Raw genomic sequence first — 26,422 nt, 5'->3', positions numbered from 1 at the left:
TGAATTTTGTCTATACACTATTCATGCAATCAATGCAGTAAAACGTGTCTAGACTAGGAACGATAAGCATGTAATTTTCGACAAGAAATGATAAGCAAAACTTTTGACATGCACACATGGTCGAAGTCCAGACTTACTAATGCATCCTAACAACTATCAGTTAGACACACTCATGCAAAACCTGGTTCGCTAGGACCAACGCTCTGATACCAACTGTGACAATCGCTCCAAATCCATATGGACGAATACGTCATTCATCGATTTCATTGCGAGGTATTTGACCTCTATATGATACGTTTTGTAAACATTGCATTCTTTTGAAAAGGCACACCATAAATGAATATTTAAATCAAAGATTTTCGACATCCGATGATTTCTACATATAGACAATCACCGTAATATAATAGTTTACAATGATACTTCCGTTGACGATGCAGTCAAAATAAGATACTTGGTGATGATTTGGTGAATGCAACGTTTCCTTGAAAAATATGTCATGTAAGACTCCAGGCACATAGCTTGTCTAACATATAAGCAAACAGCGAAAGACTTCTAGGAACCTGAGAATAAACATGCTAACAAGTGTCAACACAAAGGTTGGTGAGTTCATAGTTTTAGTATTTCGCATAATTTGTATATAAAAGTGGATCACAAGATTTCAGTTGTTTCATCCAGAAACGTTTATCAAAATATTCTACGAAATTGAGCACCCTGGTAACTAAACTTAACGTATATATAATTTGTACCCTTTGTATAATCATCTTAATAATACACGCAAACCAACGTGTACGCTTCTCAAATAGCATACGTCCGTTAAAAGGCTAGTGCTCTAGCTCGGACGGGGATATCAAGCCTTATGGATCCATATACTACTACTCGCGCCCACCAGTTCTTATAACTGGCACCAAAGCTAAGGGATTTTCGGTTCAAACTCAGTGTAGAATTTAGTATGTACTTGTATCCATTGCGTTTAAAATAAAGTGCATGTATTCTCAGCCCAAAAATATATATTGCAAAAGCAATTAAAAAGGGATCAATGAAACTCACCTTAGCAGCATATAAAGTCGTTCACCAAAATGTGACTGAAACTCAGATTACCAAATAACCGTAGATCTCAACCTAGAGAACATATGTTGGTCAATAAATGTCTATCAAGCTAGGTCAGGTCATAGTGTATCATAATCCTAATGCTCGAGATTGACATACAAAAGTTATCCAAAGTCGTTTCAAAAAGTCAATTTTGACAATAGTTCAACAAAACGAGACATACCTTATATAAGGAGTCATTTACTCGGTTGGTAATATTTAAAAGTTCACTTTATCAATCTCGTAAATAAGTTGTTTAAATCTTAATTGCAGATTCAAAAGCAATTTCAATTAACGTCAATCATAATTCAGTTGATCATATCTTTTAATCCGTTCATCGAAACTATTCGGTGTCTAAATGAAAAGTTATTGATTTTTCGCCAGCTTTCTGAAAACATGTATATCATATACCTTTTACCAGTAATATATGTATTTAATTCGTGATTCATTATAAACCGTTTAACGACGAAATTTAGCATACAAACATGTATAAATATATATACTCGAGCACTAGACATGGATACACAATTAATGTATAAAAGATAAAATATAAATGCTTACGTATCAATATTGTGATTCAATATTGCAGAAAAGTACGTAGACGCAACATAGATGATAACAGTAGGTTTGACTTGTAAATAATACCCATGAACATTACCCATAACCTCCATAGCTATAACCCATAATTTCCTTAACTTTATCCCGCTCAAAAACCCATTTTTGAAAGTGACACGCTCATAACCTCGTCGTAGTATTTTATGTATAATACTAATTAATAATATTAATAATAATAAGATTAATAATAATATTAATCTTAATAATAATAATAATAATAATAATAATAATAATAATAATAATAATAATAATAATAATAAATAAAATAAATACGGAGTTATATATAATTTAGAGAAAGAAGTGTGAAAACTGAGCAATTTATAGAACCTTTTATGAAAAAGTACCCCATGCGATCGCATGGGATTTGTGCTTCAAGACCACGCGATCGCATGGCCCTCTGATCCAGCTCACAAACTTTTAACTTTTTGTTTGTCGACATAATTTTATATAATATATATAATATATTTAATTTATATAATTAATTATATATTATATTAAATTCACATGCATAGTTGACTTGTAATTTTCGTTCCGATGACTCGTACGCTGTCACTCGACTTATGTCCCGGTTCCGGTTTCTCGAACGCATTTTCGTACGCTTAGAAAACTCGCAATTTACGTTTTGTGACTCGTACCTTTGTCAAAATATAGTCTTAAATTATCAATAAACTATATCATTTAAAGTGTATCTTAAACTTTCGAGTGTTTTGGTCATTTACTTCTATAAATCATTGTCTCGCTATTTGTTGATATATAATAACAAATCATTTTATGACCAAGTTAATATATATTTTCAACATTCATAAACACGTTTTAAATATACGTCGCAATTTATTCATACAATTAATATTCCAACTTATCATATATATTCAAATAAATATTTAAACCAATAAGTTTAATGTACGGTATTAAACAATTAAAATGTTGTTACGTTTTCAAGTTATAGTATATATATGTATCTATTTACATATAATGGTTTGCGAATCATTGAAAACAATCGAAGGGTAATTGAATAGTTCAAAATTTTGAGATTCAACTTCATAGACTTTGCTTATCGTGTCGGAAACATTAAAGATTAAGTTTAAATTTGGTCAAAAATTTCCGGATCATCACAAACTTGTTATCCTTTTTGATGAACTTACTATCGATGACAACCTCCACTTCCTAGGAGGACCGGTTGAAATTTTGGATCGTGAACCCAAATTTTAAAACGATGTGAAATCCCGACTGTCAAGTTCGTTGAAATGCCCAAGGGAGTACCTCCACTTATTCGTAGAAATTGCAACGCAAGGTTTCGAAGAAGAAGCAACAACTACTACTTCCAACTAAATTTCTGGACGAAATTTCTTTTAAGGTGTAGGTAATGTAACATCCCGCGTTTTTCCGTTAAATTTATTTTTAACACCGTCTTTTTTTTTGATAATATCTTTCATTATCTAAATTTGTATCTTTCGTTAACTAACGTTCTTAATATTCCCGTTATTTAATTATAACATCACTAGTTTACTCGAACGTTTTTAAAATATTCGTTTGGTTAATTCCCGCACCCGCTTTGAAACTCGAGGGACCAAAGTTGCAAAGGGGCCTAACTAGTTGACTAGGTCAACTAGTCAAACCCCACCATCACCACTCATTCACTCTTCACCTCCCACCTCTCTTTTTCTCTCTAGCAACAAAACCCCATTTTCATCTTCATCAAAGATTCATCATCCAAATCCGAATCAAGAAGCAAACATCAAAACAAATTACATTTTCGAGATCCTCTCTTCATCCTCTACATTTTGGTACCAATTTCATCACATTTGGGTAACATTTCTAAAACACTAGATTTCTCTAAATTCGTTTTATATACTTGAAATGGTGTTAATTAGTGTCTATGGCTCAAGTCTAACATGAATATGTGTTTAGTTTGCTCGATTTGTTGTTTTGAGTAACTAGTTTGAACATTTGAAATGGGTGTGATTAATCCTTGCTTTTGGTTGATTAAATGTTGTTTAAATGTTAAAGTTCATGTATTAAATGTGTTACTAGCATCATTAGCTTCATTTTTATGTGTAGGTTGATTTAGAAAAGCTTCATTTACAAAATGGTTGAATTCATGATTTTGATTAGGGTTTGATGAACTCTAAAATAAACTTTTGATGCTTTGAATGCCATGAAATGGTATTAGTTAGTGATTAGTTGTATTGTATGTTTCATTACCTTCAAAATGGCGTATCGTATGTGTAAATTGGATTCCCGAGTCAAGAAATGCGTTTTGTGAACTTGAAACTTTGATTTTGAACGTTTAATGATCATTTGATGAGGTTTTCATTGTTTTTAATGATGGATTTGATTCATGAAATGTATTTAGTTGTATTCCTTGTTAAATTACCTTTCCAATGATATAAGATACGTGTTTTGAATGTTAACGAGTCAAAAGTTATGGTTGTTTGAAGTTGAAATCGTCTAAGTGACAAACTGCCCCAGAATGGCTGATACAGATGCAGATGCGGTGCATCTGAGGCAGACTGCCCAAAAATATCAATTTTTGCTTAATTCTAAGTATGCTACGCACCCCCGATCAACATGAAACTTGGCCAACATGCTTATACATGACTTCTAAGCTCAAGAAAATAGTTCGGGACCCGACCCGACCCCGTTGACTTTTTCGTTGACTTTGACCAAGTTTGACTTTTAGTCAAACTTAACAAAACACTTATGCAATCGTTCTAATCTTATTTTATACTTAATTCTTGCATGAAACTTGACAACGTGATTCACATGCTATATAATCGGGTTGTAACGAGCCATAGGACTAATTGAACACATTTCGCCCGACCTTGTGTCGTAACCGGTTAATTAATACAACTTACTTATTTAGGTCAAGGCTAAACAACTTTTATGCACACGTTTACTTTGTGAAGTACATTTATACTCGTGCACTCGAGTTGAGATCATAGTCCCACTTTTTCAACAACTTTTTATGCTTTTAAATTGTGGGCTGAGAAACATATACTTTGTTACATTTTGTACCACTTACTTTTATACTTTGAACACAAGTACGATGAAACAAACATTCCACAGCGGGTTAGAACAAAAATCCTCAATTCGATTATCATTAGTTACACTTGCAGGGTGTAAGCGAGAACTTATATTGTGTGGCCATACGGGTTTGACAAACCCTCATTACGGACGGTTCGCTACCGTCTACGGATGAAATATATTTTCGAGAAACAGTATATGTTCTAACACTATTGTAATGGGGTTCTATGGAAGGAAACGTTAAGTCTTGATAATTGGGTGCTCGCGAACAATACTTTTGGAATGCAAACGATTTTGATAATCAACGTTATGGGAATACTAAATCTTGTGGTTCAAAAACAACGTTTATTACAAACACCTATGATTTCACCAACGTTTTTCGTTGACAGTTTTCTATATGTTTCTCAGGTTCATACTTGGCTACTTGATACATGCTTCAGCACATTTTGATTACTTGCTTGGAGTCAAGCATACATGCATACGCTAGTGATAGCACCTTTGGATTCAAACATATTTGTTTACATACTTACGCTATTTATAGCAACCGTGATTTTAAACTAATTATGTCGCAAGTTATTTCATTTATATCTTATAACTCTTGTAAACTTAAACTGGTTGTCGAACCATTTGGTAAACAAAACTTTGTAAGTCTTGTACGTTTTAAATGAATGCGACATAATTTTGGTCAAACGTGTCTCATATAGGGACTACGACCACGTAACGGGACCTAAGTTAACGGCGCCGTCAATGATGATTTTGTCGGGTCGCTACAGTGTCTTCATCAAGTCTGCTCTTAGCATGTCATCTCCATTAATGTTAGCTTCGTAGGATGTTTTTGGTTTTTAGCATACTGCCAGATCGTATTGTTCTCGGTTTTATCTTTGAAGTATAGTGCTTTATTGAGGTAGTTACTAAACTGTATATGTAAATATCTCTAAATAAATAAAAATGTTCTTCCTACTGTTTAAAAAAAATGTAGTGGTCCAAAATGCTCGCAATTTAAGGGTAAAACCGACCTTCTGGCGGCCTCACATCGGCCGGTCTCACGGTCAACATGTGAGAGCAAAATCGCATAACCCATGCTTAAAGGGATATGGGGCAGGGGTTGAATCCATGACCATCGTTTTATGCTGCATGTCCCCCAACCACTACGCTACCATTTCGAGGACAAAGCTGGCAATTTAAGGAGACCCATTAAGGTATAAAGGTTTTTTTGATCCACGAAAAATCATAAAAATTACACTAGTGGCCCAAAAAATTAGGGTGGCCAAGGCCCTTTTGGATCTCCACTACCCTCCACCCTTACTGATTGAACATAAACCTGCTCGAAGAGCTAGGTTAATGTTGAGTGCATGATAGAGTGTTTAAGGACGTGTATAGCTTTGATCTCTGGTCCGGTTTACCGTGAATAACCCTTATAGAGATGATGATCTACAAAAGAGTGATTAAAGCTACATCCACCACCGAGAACATACCTGTTACATAGGGTGATTAAAGCTACGTCCACTAAAGGTGGTTGCATAGGGTTTATGTCCGAAGAACATACCTGTTACCGTAAGATCATTTTCTGGATGCAATCGAATAGTCGAGTAATACATAAAAACGTTGATCCTGAGTGAAGGAGGTTAGAGTTGTATTTATAATAAAACCCCAACCCTAGATTATCTCTTAATTCGTTTCTAGATCCTTCCCGAAAAATAACCATAAATAACGGAGTTATATTTGGAAAATGATTATAGTTAATTACGGATAAGATTACACCAGATTGCTTTCGTGTGCACTAAGCAAAGATTATACGGGTGCCTCCTAATCATGTGGTTTAGTTATTCAAGACGTGCATTCTGCACGTGATACGCACGAGCGCCATGCGCGTAGGTACGCGTATCATTACTTGCGATGTACCTACAAACTATTTTCGGATAGTAGAGATTATGGAGAACTAAGAAGAGAATTCATAGAAATCCACATACTTTAGTCCATGGAAAGATCGAAGAATTTTTTTTATATAAGAAAGATTTTTTTTTTTTTGAAAAAAAATGTAAAGATTCCACGTGGCACATACTGAGTTCACTGTGTTGCCAAGTAGACTGACACGTAGGTAGATTGACTTCAGTCTGTACTACATGTCAGTTTATGCCATATGTTAGTATGTGCATATGTGGCAGTCTACGAAGCAGTAGACTGAATTTAGTAGGTGCCTAACTATTAGTCTGCGTGGTAGCAGACTGAAATCATTTATGCTACGTGGAATTTTTTTTAAACTAATTTCTTTTTTTTTCCTTCAGTCTACCCACAAACTGAACACTGCAACAAATTAACTATTTGCTCACACATATTTTACATGCTTAATAAATAATGTGTGTAAGCTTGTTAGATGTGCAAGTGTTTAATATAATCATAGTTTACATAAAAAGTTGTATGAAAAATATTGACACTTATTAGTGTATATAAAGACAAATTTAAATACTTTTAAAAGTGCGCACACATTTATTACACCTCAATTTTTTATACAAGGAGAAACGTGAACAAATTTAGTGCGATAAATTTTACTTGACATTCGTAGAGATAATTATATTTATCATTCTACATACCAAAAAGTATGAACTTTTTTACCTTACAGTTTTGTGGGTGTAGTTATGATGATATTACACGCTTATAAATGTAATACAGTTACACACCTTTGTAAGCGTGTAGCATTTAACAAAAAGTTCACAATTTTATAAAGTGTGTAAAAATATGTGTGAATAAATGATAAATTTGTTGTAATAGAAGTTCTGTTTGTGAGTTTCTACTCGTTCTCTCTATGATGGTTCTGTATTAATCCTACCCGATATATATAATCCAATAAAACTAAAATGTGAACTATTATACCATTAAAATTAATACTAGTGTATATTTATAAATTCACACAGAGTAATATATTACACAAAAAGGTCATTAGGCTTACGGTATTACAACAACAACAACAACAAACCCTAATCGCACATAAGTGGGGTATGGAGGAAGTAAGATGTAGACAATCATTTCCCTATCGTAAAATAAAGGTAAGTCATTTTTCCATTCGGAGAGATACACCCTAACAGTAAAGAACGTCCTCCCCAGTGGCGAAACTACTTGGGGGGGGCCGCCCCCAGTGGATTATTTTTGTCCCAAAACCTACATATTTTGGCAAAAAACTTTAAAATTATGCCCAAAATTCTTCAACTTATGCCCCAAAACCTTCAACTTTTGCCCAAAAATCATCATAATTTGCCTAAAAACCTCAATTTTTTGCCCCCAAACCTCCATATTTTGTCCAAAAAAATTGCTGCGATTTTATATTTTTTTGCCCCTGCTGAAAAAATCCTAATTCCACCACTGGTGCTCTCTCTTAATGTTCTATCGATAATGAGATTGGTTGCGAATGGACCTCCGAACAATAAGTAGTGTAAAAAAATGTGTGAGACAATATAAAAATGGTGGAATCAAATTTTCATGAGTTTTAAATTTTTCTGAAGTTTAATTTAGACTTTAAGCGATAGTTATATCGCTAATAAATTGATGTTTGTTGTTGACTCGATTAATAAAGGCATAAAGCTTACAGTATTAAGACAACAAATTCAACAAGAAAGTTGAAATTCAACAAAAAGTTGTGGGTTCTAAGTAAAGGGGTGAACATTTATATATTTATGAAAAATTAGCATAGCAAGTGTATTTCTTTAAATAAAATAAGGAAAATGCTAACGACAGCTTTAAAGATTGTCGTTAACATGCTTTAAAATGTTGTAAATTTTGATAACCGCCTTTATGAAAAAGACTAATAATCGTCATGTACAATCACTTAATACATGTTAACGACAACCCCTAAGGCTATCTTTAGCATTTTCCATAAAACTAGTGAAATGACCCGTGAAATCACGGGTTTGTTTAAATGAAACAGTTTAATGATATATTTTAGGTATTAAGTGACTTTAAACGCTAAAGTCATTTAGTTTAATGACCCGACGGATTCCGACTAAGAAACTTCTCGTTGACACATTGATGTAATTAACTTGATCGGAATAAATGAACTACATTTATTCTCTCACCATCATCTTCCAATTTTTATCACAATTACTATTTTCCTGTCATAAAAGCCTATATAAGAACCTTTTATTGATACGTATATTTCGCATACATATATAACGTAATTAATCTCGTAAAAGGAACTCATATTTGAATTTGAATGATAATATAATAATAATTGATAATTAATGAGTGAATTTTTTTCTCAAAAAACATGAAATAAATAAATAAGTAGATTTAATTTAATTAGTCATTAATTAGATTAATGACATCATTTTAAGAGCTTAAATTTTTTTCTTTTTCTTTTTATTTTTTTAACAAATGAATTAATATAATAATGATATCATAATTATAGGATTTTAATAGAAATTATTATAGATAATAATATATGCATTTGGTGTTGAAGGAATAAGGTGTAAGACGAGTACTCCGTAGATAATTAGGGTAAATTTACGGAGTATCAAATCCGTAAAAGTACGATAAACACCGATAAACCTGGATGTCAGTTTGCAAAAAAAAATTACTCAAAACCACAAACACTTGAACGATACAATATATGTAGAGTACAAATAAACCCTAACGCTACATCCTAACGGCCCGAGCCCAACGATACAATTGGGCCTAAAATAAATACATATATGTATATACATATACAATATAAATATACATATACAATCTAATATAAAACTTGCAATTATGATTTCTGTTTAGTTATCTCTGACGGTATCATCTTTTTTTTATCCAAAACGTACTTGCTTCTACACATTTAACTGATTTTACCACAATTACTTAAATCATTTTTTTCAATGAGATCAAAAGATTTTAAAAAGCGCACTTTATTGTAGTCGTTTGATCTTCTCGCAGACTACACGGTTCGTAACCGGTGCAATCTTCAATTTCTTTGTAAGTTCATTCAATACTGTACATATTTACAATTTCTTTTTTAGTTGAGTAACTAGGGTTTGTGTTAGCGTTACTTTCATTGTTTGATTATATTATATGCGGACTGATTTGTTGTTACAATTTATATTTTTTTTGAATTTTTTTGAACCTAGGGTTTCGTAAGTTAGGTTTTTAAAAAAGATGGATTCAGAAACAGATTTTGCTAAGGAATTGCAAGTGTTTAGAGATAGGTGTTTTGAATTAGAAGAAAAAAACAAAACGTATGAAGTGAGGTGTTTGATGTTGGAAGATGAAGTTGAAAGTTTAAAGAAACAGAACAAAGAACTCGAAGGGAAGATCAAAACGATTCAAAACATTTTACACAATGAAGATGAGGAAGATGAAGGAGATAAATCAATTGAGTTGATTGAAAACGATGTTTTGGAATGTGAGAAAACAAATGCTGAAACCGAAGTTTGCTCTTCGAAAGATAAAGTTAAAGAATTGACATCTCAAATGTGTGATTTGGAATCAAACGTTAAGTGTACGAATGAGAAAGTTCACGTGGATGTTAGTGACGTCGTCTTGAAGGAAACTAAAGAGGAATGTTGTAGCCAAGTTAGAGAGCGATTGTCCCCTTTGACTCCAGGTGTCTGTGGACAACCGTTTTATGGTTTTATCGATCTTAGTGATGAGGATTTAAGCGATGATAACGTTCAAAAAGTTAACAAGTGTTCCAATGCTAAAAGTCAAGTTTCTCCAAGTGCTAAAAGGAAAAGAGCTACGAATATAGTTACGAGCGATGATGAGAGTAGTATTAAAGATGATAAAGAAGATATGGGTAGATCTAAAGTTCGTTCTTTAAACACTAGACGTGATAAAAGAAAACGAGCTGTCAAGATCATTAGTAGCGATGATGACACCAGTTGTGACGATAGCGCTCCTATTTGCACACTCGTCAAGACACGACGTAGTTCTAGGCATATGAAAGATTCTGATGATGAAGTGAAAAAGAATGGAGGCACGCGATACTCAAGAAGGTTAAGAAAATTGGAATCCGAAAACATACAAGATAAAAGTTTTATTGACATGAATAAAACTGTTTGCCTTGATGATACTAGTTCAAGTGAAGATATGGAAGATAATGATGAGGGGTCACAGAGTGAAAGCCCAAGTTATTCTGATGATGAAGTGAAAAGGAATGGAAGCACGCGATACTTAACGAGGTTAAGAAAATTGGGATCTAAAAACATACAAGATAAAAGTGTTATGGACATGAATAAAACCGTTTGCCTTGATGGAAATAGTTCAAGTGAAAATATGGAAGATAATGATAAGGGGTCACAGAGTGAAAGCCCAAGTTATTCTGATGATGAAGTGAAAAAGAATGGAAGCACGCGATACTCAACGAGGTTAAGAAAATTGGAATCTAAAAACATACAAGATAAAAGTGTTGTTGACATGAATAAAAGTGTGTGCCTTGATGGGAATGATGGTTCAAGTGAAGATATGGAAGATAATGATGAGGGGTCACAGAGCGAAAGCCCAAGTTTGGGTGGATTTATTGTCAAGGATTGTGAAAGTGTATCTGATGGTGCGTCTAAAAGTGATGGTAGTTGTGATGAGTCTGAATCTGAAGATGACTATTTAGATAAGATTGGGAGAAAAAAGGTTTCGAATATGGATTGGGATCGAGAGGCAGATATGTTAGCTGATTTTGGCAAAGATTATGAATTGTGTATGAAGGCTGTTTGTGCTCTCTATAGGCAACAAACTGAAGACGAGAAAGAGTCTAAAGTAACGATACATAATAATAAAAGAGGGTTTAACCAGCCTGATGCATACAGGTAACAATTTTAAACTACCTTACTTATTCGTCTATGTTGCATTTGTGTTAGGGTTCAAATTTATTAAGATTTTGTTGCTTTAATTATTACTTAGTAAACTACTTGTGCATAGTTGTTATTGTTATTGGTGGCATTGACCAATTCATTTATGAATGAATCGGTTTGGGTCATGGGTAATGGTTTTTTTTTTTTTTGGTAACGGATTAAATGGGTTGAATAAAGTAGCTTAAAGGAGATGGGTTAAAAAGTCCCAAAAAGCATATTTTTAGTGCATTAAACTAATACAAATATATATAATTGTGGACTTATATGAAACTTAATAAACTCTTATTTGGCAAATTAACTAGAAAGATCCAAATGTTGTTCAAAAAATGATATGGGTGAACCCAATAATCAGTACCAAAAGTATCCATTTTGACATGTTTTCAACCCTTCCGTATTGCCACCTATCTGTCTTTTTGTCATTAACAACTCGTTTTCTATGTTCTATAATTTCTTTTCACATGGTGCTACAAACCGTAAGATTGTGATTACAAGTTAAAACAATATAATTTCTATGTGATCATATTGTTAAAACATGTATGCATAATCTTGTAGAGCTACTAAGCTAGCTATATTCCTCACGGAGGGACACCCTGGCGAGGATCTGAACAAGACAGTGAAAGAACTGGAACAATTTGACTCTAAGGGCAAAAAATATTGCAGGAAACTTGCATTTTTATACTCTAAGCAGTTGTTTGGGATTTATCAGAACGAAGAAGATGAGTATTTCAGGCGCCCATGTTAAATATGTTGCTCTCATCATCATCATATAATGTAGATACACTATGTACATTTTGGTAGTAGCATGATATATGATGATCTTTTTTGGCTTCCTGTTTGAAATAATCTATGGTCTATCTTGATGACTTGATGTGAATATATATATATATATATATATATATATATATATATATATATATATATATATATAAACGGCTTTTTATATTTATAGTATCACTCCCGCTGTTCATGCATTCTTGGTTGTGTAAGCTTCTTGTACGTATTTCAGGTGCTTAATTATGTCGTACGAGTGTACGATGTAACTGGACATGCATCGTTCCTGAAAACTCTCAATCTTGTATGTCATAAAAGTGATTATTTGATTCTCATAGAGCCCCCTGATATGTGACTTTAATAACCTATAAAAATTGTTGATGTCTTTCTAAGGTGAGGTATTGTTATTTGAGGATTAATTGCAACGAACAGTTTGGTTGTTGGCATGGCTTGGGGTGTATTTCAGTGAATCATGTCAAATGCAAAACAAGATTCCACCTACAATATATATATATATATATATATATATATATATATATATATATATATATATATATATAGAGAGAGAGATAGAGGTGGGTTCAATTGAGAACCAAGGAAAAAGTGAGAACTGGAAGAACCATTTGAAACCATTAGATTGATTAGATCGATGACTGGGATTAATTGTAAAATTTATCATTTTAAAAATATTAAATGTTCACTAAAAAGGGTACTTACGGAAACAAAAAAAAAGGCGAAGCATTACGTTTGTGTATAACAAAAACATAACCGTAGCAGCAGTTGAGAGAATTCAGGGAAGCGGTTTCAAAAATCAAGTTAATCATGATAATACTTCGTTATTTGAGGCTGGTTGCAATAGAAATCCCTAATTTGTAGCCTAATTATCGATTTAGAGGTGATCGATACTGAACAAAAAACTCTAACTTCCAAACCTACTTTTTAAGAGCGTACATCTACATCGTATGCATTCAAAAATTGTTCATTCAAAATCAAAATTTGTTTCATACAATCGCTCAGTAAGCAAGGTAATTTATGTTCAATTGATAATTTTAATTATCATTCTATTAATTTCAATTGTTTTTTCTTGTAATCTTTTTTTTTTTTATTTTTTTTTATTTTTACAGCGACTGGTTCATGGATGCTGGAAAGGAAAAATCCAAAATTGAACATACTGATTCAGGTATGAACATTCGTTGACTATAATTAGTAATCTGTTCCGTGATTTATTTTTTAAAAGTGGTTAATATACATATTAAGCAGCTTTTTCATGTCTTATTTTGAGTGAATATGTTAGTTTGTGTAGTTTGAATTTGTTAAGTTCTGTAGTTATGTTTATTAGTCCCGTTGTTAACATTGTGTGCATATGTTAATTTGATTATTTTGAACGTGTTTTTATGTTCATTATGTTATATGTTATTGAGTTAGTTGGTAGGAATTGTAATTTGTTCTAATAACTAAAAACTTTATGATTTTGAAATTTATGTTACGATGTTATGCGGAACATGTTAAGTTGTTTATGTATGCAAGTGAGGTCATATGGGTTTAACATTTGATAGCATGTGATTATGTTAATTTTTGCAGTATGAACTTGTTAAGTAGTACAATATATATTAATTTGTGTATAAGTTACTTTTGTTAACACCTGATAACAAATGTAATTGTGCAATTGTGGGTATGAGTTTACATTGTATTTATGGGTTTATTAAATAGTGTTTATGAGTTCACATGTTAACAGTGTGTAATTATTGTATTTATGAGGTTACATGTTTAAATGTTAACATTGTGTAATTGTGTAGTCTGAATGTGAGACTTGTTTGCAAGTCTGAATATGTAGAATTTTGTAATTGTGTTTACATGTAGTTAGTTGTTAACATTGTGTCAATATGTTAATTTGAATAGGTTGTCATTTTATTTAAAATTATATTTGTTAACATCTATCTGATAACATGTATACATAGTTAAATTTGTGTAGTATGAACTTGAACATTTGTGTACTCATGTTTATGAGGTAACTTGTTAACATTGCGTGAATATGTTAATTTGTGTAGTTTGAATGTGTTTAGTTGTTTAATTATGAACTTGATTTTAGTTGCTAAAATTTGTTAGTGTGTCATGACAAAAAACAAGTATATGCATTTCAGTTGTGTAATTTCAGTTGAAACTTCGGAAGCTGACTGTGTTACCAAACTAGACCGTGAAGCGAACACTAGGGGTGAAGAAGATGCTACAATGCCATCTATTGGAACAAGATCATCACCAAAACCTTTGTTTAGTGCAATCAAATACATGAACAAAAAAAAAAAAAAAAAAAAAAAAAAAAAAAAAAAAAAAAAAAAATTAAAAATAAAAAAAAACCTTGAAATCAATGGGTTTTGATGAGTTGCTGAACTTTAATATTAACAGATTGTCGGCTAAGTGTTATTTTGCTGTGGATAAGTTCGATGATGAAGATTTAGAGTTTAAGCTGATAGAAAGGACGATAGCCAATTCTATATTGCAAGTATTTGAAAATGTGAAACATTAGCTGCATAATGTTTAACCAATGCACATTGAGTGTATGTACCATCGTAACCAATACCTTTGTAATCTATTAGTGTGAAATCGAATTCCTATCTATCTAATATGAATTGTGTTTTATTTCAAATGGGTCAAGAGTTGTTGCATGTCTCAAATTCTGATGCCAAAATTTCCACCTTGTTCATTTTTACTAATAGACTATGAATACTATTCTGGTGATGCACATACCAACTACCAGTATTTGAGAATTTGGAGTTTTTTTTATGGTAATATAGAAGTGTGTGTTATACAAGAATAAATGAATGCTAATATAGGACACTGTAATAGCAACAATTAAAAGTTTAGTTTTGATAATCTTTGCGCTACCAGTGTCGCAACAAGTTATTTCTAACATAACAAATAAATATCAGACAAAATTATCAAATGAACTACCATTTGCGATGTCCCAATGATAACGTAAGAACGATAAGCAGTGACATTTCAGTTGTTTTTCATCTATACAGTGTGTCCGTGTGTTTGGCCATATAATATTCTTTAACGTAGAACTAATACATGTTTTAAATTACCCTACATTGTTTTGGACATAGTTTGAGGTTTTATCTTACGGATGAACAAAGGTGTTTTAACTTAAAATAGAAGATGTCTGAAACATGCTTACCATTTTAATGTAATTAACCCAAAGATAACTTAATATACTTGTCACATATCCCTCGACCCATTCCAATTTATAAAGTAGTAATCTAGAACCAACCGAGTGATGCACTTGTGTACTTACCCAGTTCAACACAACAATGTCAATAATGACCCATTACTTAATTCTAGTGAAAAATTTGAACCAAAAAACAATTGAAGTATATACTTTGACCCAAATAAGACACACCAATACAAAGTTGACCCGTTACATCATAGCATAAGGGTAGCTATGAAAAATCAAAATTTTTGCCATAATACACAAAATCTACACATTCAGAATATTAAAGAACAATCTCATCATGCAACGAAAGAGGTTAAAATCATTAACAAACTTAAAAACCTTAAGTTCAATGAATCAAAGTTGCTGCTTACGTAAAAACAATGTCATTTCATTATTGAAAAAAGCACATTCTGATGTGCTAAGAAGATAATATAAGGACTACTAAGACCTATCATTTAATTTAAGATGTCACTTACTCCGCTTCTTTTTCAGCTACTTCTCTTTAAATTTATCGCAATTGCGTGAGTCCTGAAATTCCTATAACCGGTTTGTATATCGTTTGAACTTCAAGTAAGTACCCTGCTACCATTTGGTGTATAGAATGGAACACTTGAACTCGATGCACCTATTGACGGGTTTTTTCAGCATATCAGTGAATAAATAATTGGTCTGTAACATAATCTGTAGCAAAAAATTTTAAAACAAGTGTCTCTGTAACAAATGAATTAGTGATTGACAAATTTAAATGGATGATAATATGTTGTTATGAAATGGAGAAAAAGGCTGCTGATTACATTATTGTTTCATATCATATAGTGTACAACAATAACAAACACATACTAATTGACCATAATCGTATTCATAAAATAATTTCAAAATATTCAAAACAGTCTGTTTTGAAAATATACACATACATCAGATACATACAAATACATATATACACATACATCAGTAGTTCAAAACGTTTACATTCGATTCATTGAGGGCTCGACAGTTCATGAATAACGTTAACTGCTTCCAATTCCTGGGAGTGGAAAACCCCTTAATTGTTTGCTTGGATAACCGTATTTTGTAGATTTTCATTAGGATGTTCACACATTTCTTCTCCTTGAAGATCGGACATTTGGAATTAATACACACAAAAAAAAAAAAAAAAAAAAAAAAATCAGAATCGAAGCATTTAATTGTTGATTGTGAACTGATTGAAATTGATGATATGGGTGATGATGGTGCCGACATTCACTTTGTGTAACTGCTATCTTATTTTTAGTTGGTAACTGCAAACATCATTTGAATAATTGACTAAAAATAACGAGAAGTAAGTCTATATATGTAATTTACTATTTTACCCTCATTTATTTTGGTTCTCTTGGTTCTCACCTTTTTCTTGGTTCTCATTTGAACTTTTATATATATATATATATATATATATATATATATATATATATATATATATATATATATATATATATATATATATATAGTGAAAGGATCCTGGAAGAACTCTGCATAGCAGAGAACCCAGCGAACCATCACTTGTGAACGATGAACATGAATTCGTAACATCAATCGAAGGCATTTTAGATGATGATTCCAACATGAAAGTTGCTTAAAATGTTGCATCTAATGCTCGCCAATCGTCAATTTAAGCTGAAACATCATATAGATTATGAATTTGAGCTATGAAGAAATTATTGACTTTTTTTCCCCAAATCTTTGACTCACGAATTCGAGCTCAAATCTAGGAGTTAGAATCTGAAACTTTGCACATAGATTCACGTGATGAAACCTAATAAATCTGCGTTTTTAATTTTTGCTAGAGGTTTGATTTTGAGAGATTCAATTTTCTTACGAAGAACAGAGTGTACTTGCACCCAAAACAAGCTCAATCTGCATGTAGATTGACTCAATCTGCACGTAGATTTACTCCATCTGCACCCAGCTTGATCGAGCTGCACACAGATTGACTCAATCTGCACGCAGATTGACTCAATCTGCACGCAGATTGAAGGTCGAGCTGCACATAGATGAAGGTCGAGCTGTTGGTTCTCTCGGTTCTCTACCACCTCTTGTTCTCTCTGGATCCTCACCCTATATATATATATATATATATAGTGGTAGGATCAAGAGGGAAGTAACCAATCGGGGGGAAGCAAAAACTTTTTTTTTTCGTTTTTTGAAAAAACTTTGTTCACGAACATTATAGATGAGATGAAAATATGAACATTTAGTAGAGACACTTTGTGATAAATGTTTTTATTTTGGCGGGAAAACGCTCGAAGAAGTAATATATTACAATTATCGTGTTTTTCGAGCGTATGTTGAGGTTTTAGGTATTGGGGTTTAGATATTAGGGTTTATAGGGTTTAGATATTAGGGTTTAGAAATTTAGGGTTTAGAGTTTAGATTTAGGGTTTAGATTTATGATTTAGATTGAGTTTTTAACACGAACGGTATATATATATATATATATATATATATATATATATATATATATATATATATATATATATATATATATATATATATATATACTAGTTTTTGAGCCCGTGCGTTGCACGGCTACTCAAAATCCGTTTGAAGATTAGTTACATAAAAACATAATTTTTTTTCTCTAGCGATCTTGGTTCACAATAATGACATATAAATGAATAACGACACAATAATAAATATGTATCGTAAGTGGTCTACTAATTCACAAGTGGTAAATAATCTTATATGGCTTGCTATAGATTAAGGGGCTGTTTACTTTTTTTCTTACACAAATTATATTTTACTCATGAATTGTTATAAGAATAGATGTGTTCTACTATAATTAAGCATATTTATAATTATTTGTTAGTTACAACGATCTCTTAGAATTACCTGTACTAATTGCTCTCAATTTTTTTTATTAATTTTTTTATTCTCTAATATTGTTATTAATCATTTATTTAATGGATTTTAATCAGAATCATTGAGAATTTGACAAGTGTAAATTTCACTTGTCATTAACCTCTTAAAAAATGGTTTTGTTGACAAGTAAGCTAAACAAATCTCTTTTTTATACAAGTATATATATATATATATATATATATATATATATATATATATATATATATATATATATATATATATATATATATATATATATATATATATATATATATATATATATATATATATGATAAATAGGCGGTAATAAAGTCAAGCTTTTGCCAAAGGATGAGTCATTCTCCTCTGCTGTGAACGCTATTATCTTAGAAGCTCAGGCTGTTGCACGTCTTACATCTCAGATTGCATCTTCGCCTCCACGAAAGAAGAATCAAATCAGTCAAGTTCCATGAGCATCCTCCGAAGTATCATCTCATTTGCAAAATCATTCAACAATAGGCTAAAGTGAACTAAAAGTTTTACAAAATAAAATCTTCTTAAATTTGATGGTTAAATTTGATGGATGACTGGGATGAAGTTAACTATATATACTCTAATTATAGAAAAGAAAGTTTGTGTTGCTTGTCATTAGTCAAGTAAAATCAAAAGAATAGCTTGAGATTATGGGAAGTTCTACACAAATCAGGCTCGTAAGCTTGTTTGAGCTCGAGATATAAAGTTCAAGATCGAACTCGTTTATTAAACGAGCTTTTAAATAAGTTCAAGCGCGGGCTCGAGGTCGTTGAGGCTCGGTTCGAATAGAGTTTTAACGAGTAGCTCGGCTCAGTTACAGGCCTACACACCACCTATGATCTTTGCATAACTTTGTCACATTACTCAAAGCACACGACTTTACGACAAGTTCGCAACCATCCTTTTTTTTGTACAAAGACGTGTTTCATCTTAAACGTGAAATATCACATCATCACTTACTCTCATGATTGAATAAAGACTGAACTCTTGTCATCCATAATACATTTCTTATAATTATATTTTTTATTATTTAATTATTTGATTTAATCAGATTCTGTAAATGCTTTGGAGCTATCTTAGTAAATCTTTAATTGAATATTAATAATAATCTGGTATGTCACGATTTTTCAGGTACCGATATCTTACAAATATAAACAGAAGAGGCTCGGTATCTGTTATTCACTATTTGATAACAAAGGCGAAGACAAGGGGGTTGTGCTGGTGTTGAGCCTCTCACAATGTCTCTTACATATCTAATATAAGACTAAGTCCACCATTGAGCCTCTTTAAGTGAGTGGTAACCTTGTATTTGCTTCTGGTGGGCCAAGGTCAGGAGTGGAATCGTATCTCTTGCCCAGGGTTCGCTTTCGGGGTGGGGGTGGGGTTTTCCTTGATAGCTTTGCGATATGTTCTACAAAGCCAAAGTTGGGGTTTCCTCCTAACATGTTACCGGATTTGATTGGGTGGATGACACATCCTATGGTGAGCCCCGTCAGTTATCCATTATATATATATATATATATATATATATGTATATATATATATATATATATATATATAAGTATATATATATATATATGTATATATATATATATATGTATATATATATATATATATATATATATATGTATGTGTGTGTGTGTGTGCGCGCGCGCGCGTGCGTGCGCTCAACTAAACAAACAGACCTATTATACATTAAGTTTGCACAAAATATATCCCAAATAAATAAAAACTAGTAGAGTGAGTAATCATACATCAATTATATCTAAGTTACCAGGCTCATTATACATTGAATTTTAATTTCGTTTTACATCTTACCATTATTTTCTTACAAATCAATTATAGTGTCTCCAAGTTTGAAAAATTTCATTTCATTTCAATAATAATAATAATAATAATAATAATAATAATAATAATAATAATAATAATACAAATATTCATTTGGTGTTGGAGGGATATTGTGTTTCATATTTGACTTGGATATATAACTTCAAAATATGAGAATATCTTCGAACTATTCGCAAGGTTGGAGAACTCGGATCTCGAGGAGATCTCGTTTTGACATCTTTTAGGAGATCTCGGCATCTCGAAAAAATCTCGGAGAGATCTCGGACGTTGACTTGCGTTGACTTTTTAGTTTTTTAAATATAAATATATGTATATTTATATACATTATTATGAGTTTTTACGAGAAAATCAGAGAAATGAGCGAGAAATTACAAAGAAATTCCGTGAAATACGAGAAAATCCGAGAAATTACGAGAAAATCCGAGAAATGAGCGAGAAAATCCGAGAAATCGGGACATTGACCGAGATTTTATCCGTTGACTGAGAAATCTCAACGAGATGGGGAAATATTTTTGGCTGAATTTTCAAACCGAGATCTCGTAGAGATCTCACCGAGAAATTTCGAGATTTACAACAATGGCTATTCATAAAGGGTTATTATTTATTTAGATGTATATTGTTTAATCTGTAAATTTATGATGTGACTGTTTATTTTAAGATACTGATAGTGAAGTTTGAATATTAGATCTTTTATAAAAATATCATGAAGTGAACCATTTAGGTAATCATCATTTGACATCGTTCGTTGTATTTTGTTTGATAAGTTCTTTCATTTTCTATGAAAGTCCATTGGTCATAAAGTTTGAGTTTTTTTGAAAAAAAAATAAAATAAAAATAAGTATTTTTTAACGATAGCCTTTAGGGTTGTCGTAACGGGAGGTCCGGAAGAGGAACAAAGTGATCGACTGCTAGGGGTCCAAAACTTCTAGGGCTCAATTTTTTTTTTTTTTTTTATGTATATAGAGACAATTGGAGATTTGAGTAAACGGGAACTAGAGAAACATAACAGAAACAACGAAGACGAAACACAATAGACTCAAAAACAATAATCAAAGGTCCGAAAAAAAAGTAATCAAATTCAACTAACATTACCTTGGGCTTTTTTAAATAGCTTATATTATTCATTAAAATCTGAGAGCCTTTTTTAAATATATTATATTATTCGTTAGGGTCGAATGGTCTTTTTTTTTATTTCGTTCTACTTAAATTTTCAAGACCAGCTCTGGTTGTCGTTATCAAACATAATTATATTGTATGTAGCGATTGAGATTGACTTTTTGATGGTGGTTATGCAAATGTACAATAAATTTAGGTACTTATGTTGTCCCTGGCAAAATTCAAAAAAGAAACATAACGTAATCACACCATAACCTGGATATCAATTTTGCAATTAAAAACTAGAAAAAATTACGCCATTGGTCACTTATGTTTACTCAAAATTTCAATGTAGCAACTAATGTTTTATTTGAACGTGGTTGGTCACTCAAGTTTTCAAATCGTTCACCTATGGTCACTGTTCCTACTTGCTGTTACAAAAGAGCCGTTAGGACCCTCACATGTTATACACGTGAGGGTATAATCGTCCACACATATGTTAATTGCCTATAAAATGTGAAGTCTGGCAACCACACTTGTTTATACGAACCCTAATTCATTCTCTCTCATTCAAGCAAGCTACAAGAACCCTAATTCAATCTCTCTAACACCACATCTTATTCTTAATGGCCGATTGTTTGTGTGGAGCACGAGGAGTAAAGATTACAGCTTGGACCGACATAAACCCTGGTAGAAGGTATTATGCGTGCCCCTCAAAGGTAATTTTCACAACCCTAATTGTGCAATTGGCAGTCGTAACCCTAATTGTGTAGTTGGCAACTGTAATTGAATTTTTCCTTTATTTATTATTATATTTTTTTTTTTGCAGAAATGCAAGCGTAACTTCATTGAGTGGTATGATCCACCCATGGGTGATCGAGCAGTTGCAATCATACCCGGATTATTGAGGTCAATTAACAAACAGAGAAGTGAAGTTAAGAAGTTGAAGTTGATTATAAGTGGGTTAAGTTTGATTTGTATTGTTTTGTTGTTAAAGTTGTATGTTTGATTTCTATTGAAGAACCATTTTGTATCAACTATGGTGTAGTTGTAACCTTCTGTAATTTAAATGGTATGTTGTAGCATTTTGTTTCAAGTAATTTAAATGTTGTAACATTTTCTTTTTATGAATGGTATGTTGTAGCATTTTGTATCAATTATGGTATGAACTTGGTATGAACTGGTATAACTGGTTCTGATGCAATTACAAAATACAACATAAAGACAACATAAACTGACCAATTATTCATATTATTCATACATAAACCAAAAGAGAGCATACATACATTGTTCATACATCATCAACCAAAAGAGAGCCCCAAAACGTAACATACAATTGACACATTGTTTAATTGACCAAAAGACAACATCAACAAAGGAGAACCCCTAATAAACATACAGAGTTAAACAAGGTGTCAATTGCTTATGATTTCCTCTTATTAAGCCTTGGATTTTGTAACGACCCGGAAATTTCCGACCAAATTTAAACTCTAACCTCTATATGGTTCCGACACGATAAGCAAAAACCCTAAAGTTGACCCGCACTTTTTCGATCGTTCTATACTTATAAGATTAATATTTACATAAATTAAACCTTACCAACATGATAAGCAATCCAAATTGTTGAGACTTATGTTTTCGAAAAGAGTTTTACACAACGTTTGACCGTCTAGTTTGACCGATGATATCACGAACTATACAATATATGATAATTATACGTTTGTGTATATATACATATTTAACATGATCTAAGAATGTTTTAATATCTCATTTTGTATTAATAACAATAAGTTATAAGTATATTTTGAAACTACTAACTTAAGTTTTCAAAACGATAACCATACGTAACGTTATTTGACTTAAATACTTATGACCTATAATGTTTATACATATATCGTATAAGTAATGTATTTAATCACTTTTAAAGACTTAAATACATAAAACAATATAAGTATATTTACAAAAGATAGCTATATTTGAATCCTCGTTTCGTTTTCTCAAAGATTTCTATACGTATACCTAGGGTATATGTACCCGTATCATACGCAGCTTCTAGATGTATTTACTATTGGTATATACCAATAAAAATCTGCTCCTTAGCAGCCTTAAATGATTAAGAAACATGTGGAACCAACCATTTGTCAAGTAGCATGAATTATTTAGCAAGAAAACAAAGTTAGGTATTTTTTTTTTCCTTTATAACCTAAAAACGTTTTTATGCATGCACACCATTTCATCAACCCATTTTCTTATACTTACACTTCCATTTCTCTCTCAAAATACTCTTAACTTCATACTTGATCATCTCCAAGCATTTTCCCCATCATTTAGCTTCAAAAACCTTACTTAAACACCATAAGAAAACCATACAAAAACACTTCAAGAAATCCTTCCAAGAACACAAACTTACTTCCAATCTTTCATCCAATTCTATCACCCTTTTGGTTCTAGCTTTTTACTCCTCTTTTACAGAAACCTTGTCCAAGGAACTTGAGGTAGTATCTATATTCATAACCTTATTCGATTCATATATATATAGCTATCATATTTTGTGGTATACAATTTTAACAACAAGAACATAGTTTGAAAGTTTTCAAACTTGTTTGCAAACTAAATAGATCCTTCTAACTTAACTTTTAAAATACTTCAAGACCTGTAATATAACTTAAATATATGCTAACTTAACAAGATATAACTTGGTTTTTCAAAGAATATCTTAAAAACTGTTTTTACGACGTCGGAGTGTAACCGGGGACTGTTTTGGGTTGGATAATTAAAAACTATCTTAAACTTTGAATTGGAGGTTTATGTTCTGGATAAATGATTTTTACTATAAATATGTTAACACATAGAAATTTCATGATTTAATTCAAAGTATAAGTATTTTTAGAAAAATGGTCATTAAGTGTTATTTTTTTGTAACAAAAATGTTTAACTTCATTAGTTTCACTAAATTTTCACCTATGCCGTGTGATTTTGAATACAAACCAAGGTATTTTCAGTTCATAGTCTTAAATAGGGACTCGATCCAAGGAGATGGCAAGTTGAATCAATGAAAACGGATTTGTAACGAAGAAACTATGACCGAAACAAAATTGGTTATCCTAGACTTGTTTAACTTCGGGATTAATTGGGAAAAATTAAATAAATCACATATTTCTAAGATAACATGATATTTTATATATATGTACTTATAATTCAATTTTATATGGTTCAGGATCACCCGTAAACAACACGAGAAGATTAATCATAAGATCCCATGTTTGTACGCAACACGTCATTTGACAACACCGGTACTTTATGTACGCAACACGTCATTTGACAACACCGGTACCGTGGGTCAAGATTAATCTCGACCAATACATATACGATGGGGTTTTATTTATTTCGTTGGGGGTTTTATTTATTTCATTGCGGGTATATTAAACATCTAAAAATGAACCATTAAAATTGAATTACTAACAACGAGCTGCTAACTACGGACTAAGGAATTATTCAAAGTATTAAAAGTATAACAAGTATATATATGTGACGTTTGTTTAAAAAGAAAAGGTATTGATATATTATATATGGATAGGTTCGTGATATCAACCGGAGACCAAGTCAAATTATATATATCTTCAAGACGAAAGTGAGTATATAGTCCCACTTTTAAACTCTAAATATTTCGGGATGAGAATACATGTATTTTATGTTTTACGTTATGGACACAAGTAACTGAAAAATATATTCTACGTTGAGTTGTACCACTGGCATACTTCCCTGTAGCTTGGTAACTAATATTTACAGCGGTATTGTAAACGCGAATCCTGTTGATAGATCTATCGGGCCTGACAACCCCAACCGGACTGGACGACCAGTATTCAACGGTTGCACAGTACTTCGTTTCGTGACTACACTTGGTACAGTGTAGTAAGATTTCATATTAAAGGGAATATACGACGTGATTAATTGTTAAGTATGGTTACCAAGTGCTCAACCACTTAGAATATTTTTATTAAAATGTTTATATATGAAATCTTGTGGTCTATATTTATATCGCTGTCGACATTAAACCTATATCTCACCAACTTTATGTTGACATTTTAAAGCATGTTATTCTCAGGTATGAATTAAGTCTTCCGCTGTGCATTATCTCGTACTAAGGATACTACTTGAGGCCATTAAGGACTTATATCATAAGGCGTTGCATTCGAGTCATTGAAGTTCATAGAGACTATTATTAAGTAAATGGCGGTTTAGGTCATTTGAATATTATGAAATGTCAGGCGAATATGTCAATTATGGATGTAACTATAGATTGTCTTTTAAGAATAAATGCAACGTTTGTAAGATGTATCATATAGAGGGCAAGTACCTCGCAATGTTATCAACTATTGTAATTCGTTTGTAATCAATATGGACAACGTCCGGATGATTAGTTTCGGATCCTTTCAGTTGGTATCAGAGCGTTGGTCTTAGCGAACCAGGCCTTGCATTAGTGTGTCTAACTAGTAGTTGTTAGGATACATTAAGTGAGTCTGGACTTTGACCGTGTCTGCCTGTCAAAAGTTTTGCTTATCAATCCTAGTCGGAAATCATCTGCTTATCATTCTTAGGGAACTGCCTGCTTATCATTCTTAAGTCTAGACACGTCTTACTGCATTTAGTGCATCGATAGTGTATAGACAAAATTCATATCCTAGCGTATCTGTTACTATAGACATTGCCTGACGTATTTCAAAGATTCTCCGTAATTCATGGGATTTTGATATTATATATACATATGTAAATTATGTATTGAAGAGTACCAAACCCAACTCCTATAATCTATTCCAAACCAAAAATTCATTTCTCCGACCATACAAGATGGATTCTTCATCCAGCTCAAATTCCTCCGACTTCGATAGCTTCGCCGATATGGATTTCCATTCGAGCTCCGGGAACAGCGTTACCGGAATGGATCAACCAATTTTCCATCATCTATTCTGGATGAATTGGGGATGGGTTCGTAATATACTAAATTTCTGGAGGCAAGAAGAAGGTGATCCATTCCATCCACCAAATTGTCCTCTTAACGATGAACCTG

At 32.1% G+C, this 26,422-nt stretch overlaps 1 protein-coding gene across 1 annotated transcript; it reads left to right on the top strand.

The window, feature by feature from the left end:
• The first annotated feature begins 9,541 nt into the window (after positions 1-9,541).
• Positions 9,542-12,334, top strand: LOC139867138 (uncharacterized). Its single transcript, XM_071855471.1, has 3 exons — positions 9,542-9,672; positions 9,825-11,498; positions 12,096-12,334. The coding sequence occupies exons 2-3, from the start codon at positions 9,853-9,855 to the stop codon at positions 12,283-12,285; spliced, it is 1,836 nt and encodes a 611-aa protein (XP_071711572.1). The 5' UTR covers positions 9,542-9,672; positions 9,825-9,852; the 3' UTR covers positions 12,286-12,334.
• Positions 12,335-26,422: the final 14,088 nt, after the last annotated feature.

This window comes from Rutidosis leptorrhynchoides, chromosome 9 (assembly GCF_046630445.1).
Source record: "Rutidosis leptorrhynchoides isolate AG116_Rl617_1_P2 chromosome 9, CSIRO_AGI_Rlap_v1, whole genome shotgun sequence".
Taxonomy (NCBI): domain Eukaryota; kingdom Viridiplantae; phylum Streptophyta; class Magnoliopsida; order Asterales; family Asteraceae; genus Rutidosis; species Rutidosis leptorrhynchoides.
Note: the sequence above shows the minus strand (reverse complement) of the source record. Positions and strands in the feature narration are given on the sequence as shown.